Raw genomic sequence first — 12,316 nt, 5'->3', positions numbered from 1 at the left:
TAACCCTTCTACCTTGTCTTAGGTAGTAACTCTAACCCTTCTGCCTTGTCTTCTAACCCTTCTGCCTTGTCTTAGGTAGTAACTCTAACCCTTCTGCCTTGTCTTAGGTAGTAACTCTAACCCTTCTGCCTTGTCTTAGGTAGTAACTCTAACCCTTCTGCCTTGTCTTAGGTAGTAACTCTAACCCTTCTGCCTTGTCTTAGGTAGTAACTCTAACCCTTCTGCCTTGTCTTAGGTAGTAACTCTAACCCTTCTGCCTAGTCTTAGGTAGTAACTCTAACCCTTCTGCCTAGTCTTAGGTAGTAACTCTAACCCTTCTGCCTAGTCTTAGGTAGTAACTCTAACCCTTCTACCTTGTCTTAGGTAGTAACTCTAACCCTTCTACCTTGTCTTAGGTAGTAACTCTAACCCTTCTACCTTGTCTTAGGTAGTAACTCTAACCCTTCTACCTTGTCTTAGGTAGTAACTCTAACCCTTCTACCTTGTCTTAGGTAGTAACTCTAACCCTTCTACCTTGTCTTAGGTAGTAACTCTAACCCTTCTACCTTGTCTTAGGTAGTAACTCTAACCCTTCTACCTTGTCTTAGGTAGTAACTCTAACCCTTCTACCTTGTCTTAGGTAGTAACTCTAACCCTTCTACCTTGTCTTAGGTAGTAACTCTAACCCTTCTACCTAGTCTTAGGTAGTAACTCTAACCCTTCTACCTAGTCTTAGGTAGTAACTCTAACCCTTCTAACCTAGTCTTAGGTAGTAACTCTAACCCTTCTACCTAGTCTTAGGTAGTAACTCTAACCCTTCTACCTAGTCTTAGGTAGTAACTCTAACCCTTCTACCTAGTCTTAGGTAGTAACTCTAACCCTTCTACCTAGTCTTAGGTAGTAACTCTAACCCTTCTACCTAGTCTTAGGTAGTAACTCTAACCCTTCTACCTAGTCTTAGGTAGTAACTCTAACCCTTCTACCTAGTCTTAGGTAGTAACTCTAACCCTTCTACCTAGTCTTAGGTAGTAACTCTAACCCTTCTACCTAGTCTTAGGTAGTAACTCTAACCCTTCTACCTAGTCTTAGGTAGTAACTCTAACCCTTCTACCTAGTCTTAGGTAGTAACTCTAACCCTTCTACCTAGTCTTAGGTAGTAACTCTAACCCTTCTACCTTGTCTTAGGTAGTAACTCTAACCCTTCTACCTTGTCTTAGGTAGTAACCTTGTCTTAGGTAGTAACTAACCCTTCTACCTTGTCTTAGGTAGTAACTCTAACCCTTCTACCTTGTCTTAGGTAGTAACTCTAACCCTTCTACCTTGTCTTAGGTAGTAACTCTAACCCTTCTACCTTGTCTTAGGTAGGGTAGAACTGTTTTGTGTATCAGGACTGTCATGCACTTATACAGTAGATAGTTCCAGATGTTTAGGCATTCTTGCCAGTAGCCTCCCAGATCTGTTTATGCGATCTAGCCAACTTGCCTAACTTGGCAAGCATGCATAAACAGACTTGGGAGCAGGCTTCTAAAAATCAGGAGTTGTGTAACTGATGATAACAGGCTTCACTTTTTAATTCTGAATAACATACTTCTTGAGTTCTTGTGATTTATTAGATTTCTTTGTTGGTCTGTGTTTGTTGTTGTTGAGGAACAGGCACGTCAGCTCAGCAGCTGGATGCGTCATTCAACACCACTGCCGTCTTGGAAATATTCCAGGTGGATTTTGCCGATCCTTCCCTGGGCATGAAGCTCAAGGGGTCCTTACCTACTTCTAACAGGTAAGCAACAACAATGACCTGCTAACCCAATACTATACAAGTTATCTAGTTAATATATTATTGTATCGATACATACGATTCAACCTATAGCATTTGATTTTTGATATCTGTGCCCTAGGCTCCATAGTCTGGTGTGGGTAAACTTTGGAGCAGGAGAAGACGGTTTGGGAGGGAGACTGATTGGAGGCAGTGATAATGGCATGGTAACGGTGTATAGCCCAGAAGCCATCGTAACATCAGGGGCAGAGGCAATAATAGGACAGTCGGACAAACACACTGGGCCTGTCAGAGCACTAGACTTCAACCCCTTTCAGGTAATACTGGTAGCAGCCAGTCAGGGCTTTGGCCCATTTCTCACTTGTAGTTTGACATGCAATTTAAAATGGCTACTAAATTACATTAAATGAAGCTTTTAATATGAACACTTAAAGGATATGTTCAATCCAATGTTCTGTATCATATTCCTCACATGTATTTTTTTCTCTCATTTGAATGTACTCTCTCTCTCTCACACACACTCTCTCTCACACACACTCTCTCTCTCACACACACTCTCTCACACACTCTCTCACACACACTCTCTCACACACACTCTCTCACACACACTCTCTCTCACACACACTCTCTCTCACACACACTCTCTCTCTCTCTCACACTCTCTCTATCTCTCTCACTCTCAGAGTAATCTGTTGGCATCAGGGGCAAACGATTCAGAGATCTACATCTGGGATCTGAACAATTTCAGCAATCCAATGACCCCCGGTACAAAGTCACAGGTAAATGTCTCTGGGGGGGGGAGTTTGTCCCGTTCTCTTCTATTTCCATTCAACTTCTTCTCTAAATCAAAATGGTGGGTAATTCCAGGTGATTTAAATCCCTGGAATGAGTCTTAATTTAATTTTGAACCGTTTTCTCCATGTTTTCCCCTCTTTGTAGCTTTGTGAGGTAAGAGTGAAAGCCTGTGTGTGTGTGTGTGTGTGGTTGTTGTCTGGTGTGTGGTGGCTTTAACATGTGTGGGCTGGTGGGAAGGTTAAATAATCTAACACTTCCCCCTATCAAGATATTACTGAAGTCTCAGAGAAATAGCCTGTGACGATAGTCTTCCACAGTGTTGGGAATTTTAGCTTTGCTTTTTGATGTGAAATAACACTTTATTTTTTATTTTTGTTAATCTCTAAAATGTGTGCCGTGACCTTCTCCACTCAATAATTCCTGGAGGGATATCTGTAACAGTGCTGTTCCTTCTCTCCCCATCCACCTAGCCTCCTGAAGATATCAGTGTGGTGTCGTGGAACAGACAGGTGCAACACATCCTGGCCTCTGCAAACCCCAGTGGGAAAGCAGTGGTCTGGGACCTGAGGAAGAACGAGCCCATCATCAAGATTAGTGACCACAGCAACCGGGTGAGTGCAGTAGATTCGTGACCACAGCAACCGGGTGGGTACAGTAGACTGGTGAGTACAGTAGACTAGTGAGTACAGTAGATTGGTGACCACGGCAACCGGGTGAGTACAGTAGACTAGTGACCACAGCAACCGGGTGAGTACAGTAGACTAGTGACCAAAGCAACAGGGTGAGTACAGTAGACTAGTGAGTACAGTAGATTGGTGACCACGGCAACCGGGTGGGTACAGTAGACTAGTGAGTACAGTAGATTGGTGACCACGGCAACCGGGTGGGTACAGTAGATTGGCATGTAGAAATGTTGAAAGGCTGTTGTGTTGTAAATGCACTGTTCAGGGATTCTCTGGTGTGGTGTTGTAGATGGTTTGGTTTGGTGTTGTAGATGGTTTGGTGTGGTGTTGTAGATGGTTTGGTGTGGTGTTGTAGATGGTTTGGTTTGGTGTGGTGGTGTAGATGGTTTGGTGTGGTGTGGTGGTGTAGATGGTTTGGTGTGGTGTTGTAGATGGTTTGGTTTGGTGTGGTGGTGTAGATGCTCTGGTTTGGTGTGGTGGTGTAGATGCTCTGGTTTGGTGTGGTGTTGTAGATGCTCTGGTTTGGTGTGGTGGTGTAGATGCTCTGGTTTGGTGTGGTGGTGTAGATGCTCTGGTTTGGTGTGGTGGTGTAGATGCTCTGGTTTGGTGTGGTGGTGTAGATGCTCTGGTTTGGTGTGGTGTTGTAGATGCTCTGGTTTGGTGTGGCGTTGTAGATGCTCTGGTTTGGTGTGGTGTTGTAGATGCTCTGGTTTGGTGTGGTGTTGTAGATGCTCTGGTTTGGTGTGGTGTTGTAGATGGTTTGGTGTGGTGTTGTAGATGCTCTGGTTTGGTGTTGTAGATGCTCTGGTTTGGTGTGGTGTTGTAGATGCTCTGGTGTGGTGTTGTAGATGCACTGTTCAGGGATGCCCTGGTCTGGTGTTGTGTTGTAGATGCACTGTTCAGGGATGCTCTGTTCTGATGTTGTGTTGTAGATGCACTGTTCAGGGATGCTCTGGTCTGATGTGGGGTTGTGTTATATATGCACTGTTCAGGGATGCCCTGGTCTGATGTTGTGTTGTAGATGCACTGTTCAGGGATGCCCTGGTCTGATGTAGTGTTGTGTTATATATGCACTGTTCAGGGATCCTCTGGTCTGATGTAGTGTTGTAGATGCACTGTTCAGGGATGCTCTGGTCTGATGTAGTGTTGTGTTATAGATGCACTGTTCAGGGATGCTCTGGTCTGATGTAGTGTTGTGTTGTAGATGCACTGTTCAGGGATGCTCTGGCACCCTGAGGTGGCCACCCAGTTGGTCCTGGCCTCAGAAGATGACCGCATGCCAGTCATTCAGATGTGGGACCTGCGCTTTGCCACGTCCCCTCTCAAAGTCCTGGAGAACCACACAAGGTGAGCCTCTGGGACGTTGTGCCACTCATCACTTTAACTGGAAATGTTATGTGTGATGACGGTGATGATATGGTCTCTGTACTGGCAGGTGGAGGTAAATCCTTCATGTTTCTCGCTCCAACAGTGCAGTAACATGTAACCATAGTAATTCGCATAATAAAACATGATTTTATTTTTTATACGTTGGTGTTGTGCTACTTTAATTGTCTGTATGTCGTTGGTTGTGTTTTTATTGGTGTTGTATGTGTTACGTGGTTCAATCACATTTTCCTTTTTGTTGTGGACTAATAAAGTCCAGCGAGTTCTTCCAGCTCGGCGGCTGTTGTTGTTTCACAGTTGAAGTTAAAAGAGAAAGCCTCGCCCGTCGGTGATGAAGGCTTGGTGTTTTTCCTCCTCAGGGGACTTCTGTCCATAGCGTGGAGCCAAGCAGACCCAGAGCTGTTGCTCAGTAGTGCGAAAGACAACAGGATCCTCTGCTGGAACCCAACCACTGGAGAGGTACCTGCTTTTCTGCTCTGTTCTAAAGGCCTCGTGGTGTCATGTGGTGTATGTGGCCTCCCATCACAAAGCCGCCGCCATCTTTCCCTGCGCAGGGCATCTTCAGATGCCTCTGTTGTCTAGGTGATCTGTTTCTACAATGTCGTAGCGATCCAATCTCTCTCTCTCTCCAATCACAAAGCCCCCGCCATCTTTCCCTGCCCAGGGCATCTTCAGATGCCTCTGTTGTCTAGGTGATCTGTTTCTACAATGTCATGGTGATCCAATCTCTCTCTCTCTCCCATCACAAAGCCCCCGCCATCTTTCCCTGCCCAGGGCTTCTTCAGATGCCTCTGTTGTCTAGGTGATCTGTTTCTACAATGTCGTGGCGATCCAATCTCTCTCTCTCCCATCACATAGCCCCCGCCATCTTTCCCTGCCCAGGGCTTCTTCAGATGCCTCTGTTGTCTAGGTGATCTGTTTCTACAATGTCGTGGCGATCCAATCTCTCTCTCTCTCCCGTCTCTCTAGGTGATCTATGAATTACCAACGACCAATCAGTGGTGCTTTGACATCCAGTGGTGTCCCAGGAACCCGGCGCTGCTGTCGGCGGCCTCGTTTGACGGCTGGATCAGTGTTTACAGCGTGATGGGAGGAAGCCTGGAGGCCCAGCAGCAGAGCAGGGCTGATCAGGTAGAGAGCCTCCATCTGTCTTACAGCTCTATCTGTGACCCATGTCTGTTTACTGTCTAAAGGAAACCACCCACAATCCAGTGTTGCCGCTGGGAGTCACTCTGGATAAGAATGTCTGCTAAATGCTAAAACGTCAAAGGCTCCCTGTTTCCTATGTAGTGTGCACTACTTTTTTTGTAGTGCACTACTTAATACACTTTATGGAATAGATATGATTTGATTGTTGTAACATTTTGCCGTAGTCAGGTGTCTAGCCTGGTGTTGAGTGTGGTTGCTACTGCTGCTATAATGGTAGGGTATGGTTGTAGACCTTCTCATTTAAAGACCTCCGCTCATTTATCTTACCTTTATATAATATTTAGATGGGAATGCAGTCTTTGTGTGGTGCTTTCCCACAGATCTCCTCGTCCTTTGACACCATGGATCCGTTTGGGACAGGCCAGGTGCTGCCCCCTCTGCAAGTTCCCCAACCCAGCCCTCAGACCACCCTCGTCGCTCCGCTGAAGAAGCCCCCCAAGTGGGTTCGTAGGCCCGTAGGAGCCTCATTCGCTGTAAGTGCAATGTACCTGACCTTTTATTTATATATGTATGTATGTATGTATGTACTGTATGTGTGTGTGTGTACTGTATGTATGTATGCACTGTATGTGTGTGTGTGTACTGTATGTATGTACTGTGTGTGTATGTATGTACTGTATGTGTGTGTGTGTGTACTGTATGTATGTATGTATGCACTGTATGTGTGTGTGTGTACTGTATGTATGTACTGTGTGTGTATGTATGTACTGTATGTGTGTGTGTGTGTACTGTATGTATGTATGTACTGTATGTGTGTGTGTACTGTATGTATGTATGTATGTATGTACTGTATGTATACATTTTTTTTGTATTTCAGAAGGTAAATAACATCAGTAAATGCGTATTGTGAGGAACCCCAATATGTTTAATATAATATAATATAATATATCCCATTTAGCAGACGCTTTTGTCCAAAGCGACTTACAAGTCGGCTGGGGCCACTACTTTTACATATGGGTGGCCCCAGCGGGAATCGAACCCACGACGCTTGGCGTTGCAAGCGCCATGCTCTACCGACTGAGCCACACAGGACCCAGTAAGGCATGACTACCCGCGGATTATGGTAGAAACACACGGTTAAAGTCTATTCTTAGGCATGACAACCTGCGGATTATAGTAGAAACACACGGTTAAAGTCTATTCTTAGGCATGACTACCCGCGGATTATGGTAGAAACACACGGTTAAAGTCTATTCTTAGGCATGACTACCCGCGGATTATAGTAGAAACACACGGTTAAAGTCTATTCTTAGGCATGACAACCTGCGGATTATGGTGGAAACACACGGTTAAAGTCTATTCTTAGGCATGACAACCTGCGGATTATGGTGGAAACACACGGTTAAAGTCTATTCTTAGGCATGACAACCTGCGGATTATGGTAGAAACACACGGTTAAAGTCTATTCTTAGGCATGACATAGTGCTACTCTTTGGTCACGCTCTACACTTAAAGGGACAATACGTGCTTATGACAAGTCTTACAATGTATTATAACTGCATCATAGTAATAGTACCCTCCCATCCTCTTCTCCTTGTAGTTTGGTGGGAAGCTGATCACCTTCGAGAGTCCTAAGGCTCCAGTCCAGAGCCCACAGCCCGTCCCTGTCCCCAGGCAGGTGTTTGTGAGCCAGGTCACCACGGAAACAGAGCTCCTCCAACGTTCCAGAGAGCTGCAGGCTGCTCTGCAATCTGGATCTTTGTCAGACTACTGCCAGGCCAAGATCCACAAGGCCCCCACAGACTCTGAACAGGACATATGGAGGTTTCTCCTGGTAGGTGTGATGACACTGCACAGTGGCACCAAAGGTTCATTTTAAAGGAATAATGGACGATTTTGGCAATTAAGCAACTCTTCTACATACCCCAGGGTCATACAATGTAACATTATAAAGACCGTGTGACATTTTGGGCATTTAATCCCTTTTTCTCCTCACCCAGGGTCATATGATCTCATGGATACCATTTTTTTGCCTCTGCATGCAGTTTTGAAGGTAGTTTTGGGAGCCATTGCTAACTAGCGTTAGCACAATGACTGGAAGTCTCCTGGAACTGTTAGCATGCTAAAATGGTATCCATGAAATCATCTGACCCTCGTTAAGTAGAAAAGTTGCTTAATTGCCAAAATGTTTTTGTTTTTTTAAAGTCCAGTTATCTGTGTCCCTGTCTGTCCTTCTGACTGGACAGTAGTAGGACTCACAGAACACCTATGGAGATGACGCATTTCCATGAACACTAGGCTTCTCTGTACAATGTATTTGGATAAAAAGGCACTCGGGGAGCCAAGACCAACATATGATGAACACCACTTCTGCAAGGGTTGTTTCGGTTTCTAATGTTGTCCGCCTCCTGATGTTTACAGGTCAACTTTGAAGATGAAGCCCGAGTCAAATTCCTGAGACTTTTGGGTTTCAGCAAAGAGGATTTAGAGAGAAAGATATCCACCTGCTTAGGGAAGAACCTGCAGCCTAACGGACATGGAGTGGATGCCAACGATCTGGCTGAGAAGATACAGCTTCTCTCTACTCAGGTCAGTCCAGGAACAAACCCTCTTCATTAGCCCATTCTCTTTCATAGTCGTCCTACTTCTCGTCTAGACTGCAGTTCTTCCTCCGTCCACTAGAGGGCAGTGACGAGTTTCAGAAGTGATATGTGGTCTCTGTTCATAACAACATGAATCCTGTCACCTTTTTATATTATCACCACCAACCTTCCATAAAAGTACATTGTCCTCGTTTCGTTTCCAGAGGTCAGAAGAATCCGGGGATGAGGTTGACTCCACCAAGACTCCGGGTTCATCCTCGCCCTCTGACTTTTTCAGTCAGATCCCACCACAACCACAAGACAAGGAGAAGATCAGCTTCCCGATCCCTGTCTCAGCAGGTACTGCTCGTCTTCCGTTCAGTATCCCAGCAGTTGGACGTGACTTCAGCTCTCTCTTCCTGTGAAATCTAAACAGTACGGACTGGTTTCCCGGACACATAACAAATAGAATGTTCAACGTAAAACCTTTTTTTTTATTTTTTTTGTCTTTAATATGAATCTGTTGTCCTGGTAACTGGCCCTGTGTATGACTGTAACTCTCCCGCATCTCATTCAGTTGCTTTATGCTCCTGTTGTATTAGATGCAGATGGTCTGATCAGCATGGCTCTGCTGGTGGGAAACTTTGAGGGAGCGGTGGACCTGTGTCTGAATGAGGGGCGCTACGCTGAGGCCATCCTGCTGGCGATCAGTGGAGGACAGGAGCTACTGCAGAGGACCCAGCAGACATACCTGGACGAGCAGAGGAACAGCATCTCTGTGGTAAGACAGGGGACATACCTGGACGAGCAGAGGAACAGCATCTCTATGGTAAGACAGGGGACATACCTGGACGAGCAGAGGAACAGCATCTCTGTGGTAAGACGGGGGGGACATACCTGGACGAGCAGAGGAACAGCATCTCTATGGTAAGACAGGGGACATACCTGGACGAGCAGAGGAACAGCATCTCTGTGGTAAGACAGGGGACATACCTGGACGAGCAGAGGAACAGCATCTCTATGGTAAGACAGGGGACATACCTGGACGAGCAGAGGAACAGCATCTCTGTGGTAAGACAGGGGGGGACATACCTGGACGAGCAGAGGAACAGCATCTCTATGGTAAGACGGGGGGACATACCTGGACGAGCAGAGGAACAGCATCTCTGTGGTAAGACAGGGGGGACATACCTGGACGAGCAGAGGAACAGCATCTCTATGGTAAGACGGGGGACATACCTGGACGAGCAGAGGAACAGCATCTCTGTGGTAAGACAGGGGGGACATACCTGGACGAGCAGAGGAACAGCATCTCTGTGGTAAGACAGGGGGGACATACCTGGACGAGCAGAGGAACAGCATCTCTGTGGTAAGACAGGGGGGACATACCTGGACGAGCAGAGGAACAGCATCTCTGTGGTAAGACGGGGGGGACATACCTGGACGAGCAGAGGAACAGCATCTCTGTGGTAAGACAGGGGGACATACCTGGACGAGCAGAGGAACAGCATCTCTGTGGTAAGACGGGGGGACATACCTGGACGAGCAGAGGAACAGCATCTCTGTGGTAAGACAGGGGGACATACCTGGACGAGCAGAGGAACAGCATCTCTGTGGTAAGACGGGGGGGGGACATACCTGGACGAGCAGAGGAACAGCATCTCTATGGTAAGACAGGGGGGGGGACATACCTGGACGAGCAGAGGAACAGCATCTCTATGGTAAGACAGGGGGGACATACCTGGACGAGCAGAGGAACAGCATCTCTGTGGTAAGACAGGGGGGGACATACCTGGACGAGCAGAGGAACAGCATCTCTGTGGTAAGACAGGGGGGGACATACCTGGACGAGCAGAGGAACAGCATCTCTGTGGTAAGACGGGGGACATTTGGGACTTACCTTCAAGGCTATTTGATTTATATCATATTTGTATGACTTGATTACTAGCTAGCAAAGTTTAGTTCAGAATATAGTTATTTTGTATCAACAGTGCAAAATAATCTGATTTTACTGAGTCAACATGAATACATACAACATGGTTAAGTTTACTATCGACCGTCCTCAGCTGATCTCATCCGTGGTGACCCAGAACTGGGGAGACATCGTGCAGAGCTGTGCCTTGGATAACTGGAAGGAGGCTCTCGCTGCTCTCCTAACCTACGCTCACCCCAAAGAGTTTGCTCATCTGTGTGGTAAGAACGAGCTGTTGAGGATCGTAACAAAGGCATCAGTCAACCCCGGCTTGCTTTTACCTTGAGTTCAGCGCTTATTTCTGCAAGTCACTAGAAATCTATTTCAGAAGAGAGACCTGATTGTACCTGATTGTCTCTTCTGCTTCCTGTTCCTAACCCCTCCCTCCCTTTCTCCTGGTAGGACTATAACTGATCTCTGTGCTGTGTAGCTCTTCTGCTTCCTGTTCCTAACCCCTCCCTCCCTTTCTCCTGGTAGGACTATAACTGATCTCTGTGCTGTGTAGCTCTTCTGCTTCCTGTTCCTAACCCCTCCCTCCCTTTCTCCTGGTAGGACTATAACTGATCTCTGTTACATCTTCTATCTAACCTCTCCTCCTCTCCCACCCTCTCCTGGTACTGTAGAGACCCTGGGGTCGCGTCTGGAGGGGGAGAGGACAGAGAAACGCTGTCTGCAGGCATGTCTCTGTTACATTTGCTCTGGGAACATTGAGAAACTAGTGGAATGCTGGGCCCTGCAGAGGGACTGCTCATCTCCCCTGGTTTTAGAGGTAAGAAATCATTTTTTTTTTATATATATATCTATCTATATATTTATCCTTAATTTAACCATGGAAGTCACTTTTCCAAGTGAACCCAAGCGTTATGATGATGGCCACAGATACCATCTCTATTGACGTGGTAGTAACCAGGTGGTAACATTATGTGGTCTGTGTGATTTGACCGCCAGGACTTGGTAGAGAAGATGATGGTTCTGCGTAAGTCTGTGGAGCGTCTGAGGAACAGCGAGGTGGCTGTACAGAGTCCTGTCCTGGCTGACAAGCTGACTCACTACGCTGGTCTCCTCGCTTCACAAGGCAGCCTGGCTACAGCCCTGTCCTACCTGCCAGACACCTCAGACCAGGTAAACGCAACCTCCACTCCTCTTCAGATACCTCATCAACCGGGAAATGTTTTAAACGTGTCATCGTGCTTCGAAGACGCCGTGTTTTCTCTCTCCTGGATCGTGTTCAGACTTGCATTTTAATATGAAAGTTGTGCTTTGTTGATCTTGCCTGGTGAAAGAGGACTAAATCAAATCAAATTTATTTATATAGCCCTTCGTACATCAGCTGATATCTCAAAGTGCTGTACAGAAACCCAGCCTAAAACCCTAAACAGCAAGCAATGCAGGTGTAGAAGCACGGTGGCTAGGAAAAACTCCCTAGAAAGGCCAAAACCTAGGTAGAAACCTAGAGAGGAACCAGGCTATGAGGGTTGGCCAGTCCTCTTCTGGTTGTGCCGGGTGGAGATTATAACAGAACATGGCCAAGATGTTCAAATGTTCATAAATGACCAGCATGGTCCAATAATAATAAGGCAGAACGGTTGAAACTGGAGCAGCAGCACGGCCAGGTGGACTGGGGACATCAAGGAGTCGTCATGTCACGCAGTCCTGAGGCATGGTCCTAGGGCTCAGGTCCTCCGAGAGAGAGAAGGAGAGAATTAGAGAACGCACACTTAGATTCACACAGGACACCGAATTGGACAGGAGAAGTACTCCAGATATAACAAACTGACCCTAGCCCCCCGACACAAACTACTGCAGCATAAATACTGGAGGCTGAGACAGGAGGGGTCAGGAGACACTGTGCGCCATCCGAGGACACCCCCGGACAGGGCCAAACAGGAAGGATATAACCCCACCCACTTTGCCCAAGCACAACCCCCACACCACTCGAGGGATATCTTCAACCACCAACTTACCATCCTGAGACAAGGCTGAGTATAGCCCACAA

The 12,316-nt window shown here is 46.7% G+C and overlaps 1 protein-coding gene across 3 annotated transcripts in view; it reads left to right on the top strand.

Annotated features, from left to right (window-relative positions):
- The window catches only part of LOC135532446 (protein transport protein Sec31A-like), a 31,825-nt gene that overhangs the window by 3,398 nt on the left and 16,111 nt on the right, over positions 1 to 12,316 (top strand). For 2 of the 3 annotated variants that reach the window (XM_064959954.1, XM_064959953.1), the window contains exons 3-17: positions 1,633 to 1,756; positions 1,875 to 2,070; positions 2,437 to 2,532; positions 3,019 to 3,159; positions 4,436 to 4,578; positions 4,977 to 5,076; positions 5,587 to 5,748; positions 6,147 to 6,299; positions 7,367 to 7,600; positions 8,188 to 8,355; positions 8,573 to 8,708; positions 8,951 to 9,129; positions 10,415 to 10,541; positions 10,944 to 11,089; positions 11,269 to 11,442. In XM_064959954.1, coding sequence (XP_064816026.1) covers positions 1,633 to 1,756; positions 1,875 to 2,070; positions 2,437 to 2,532; positions 3,019 to 3,159; positions 4,436 to 4,578; positions 4,977 to 5,076; positions 5,587 to 5,748; positions 6,147 to 6,299; positions 7,367 to 7,600; positions 8,188 to 8,355; positions 8,573 to 8,708; positions 8,951 to 9,129; positions 10,415 to 10,541; positions 10,944 to 11,089; positions 11,269 to 11,442 — 2,279 coding nt within the window. Of the gene's footprint in view, positions 1 to 1,632; positions 1,757 to 1,874; positions 2,071 to 2,436; positions 2,533 to 3,018; positions 3,160 to 3,255; positions 3,296 to 4,435; positions 4,579 to 4,976; positions 5,077 to 5,586; positions 5,749 to 6,146; positions 6,300 to 7,366; positions 7,601 to 8,187; positions 8,356 to 8,572; positions 8,709 to 8,950; positions 9,130 to 10,414; positions 10,542 to 10,943; positions 11,090 to 11,268; positions 11,443 to 12,316 lie in introns of those variants that run through there. The other variant, XM_064959955.1, reaches the window with a different exon arrangement.

The sequence above is a fragment of the Oncorhynchus masou genome, unplaced genomic scaffold (assembly GCF_036934945.1).
Source record: "Oncorhynchus masou masou isolate Uvic2021 unplaced genomic scaffold, UVic_Omas_1.1 unplaced_scaffold_1852, whole genome shotgun sequence".
NCBI lineage: Eukaryota > Metazoa > Chordata > Actinopteri > Salmoniformes > Salmonidae > Oncorhynchus > Oncorhynchus masou.
Note: the sequence above shows the minus strand (reverse complement) of the source record. Positions and strands in the feature narration are given on the sequence as shown.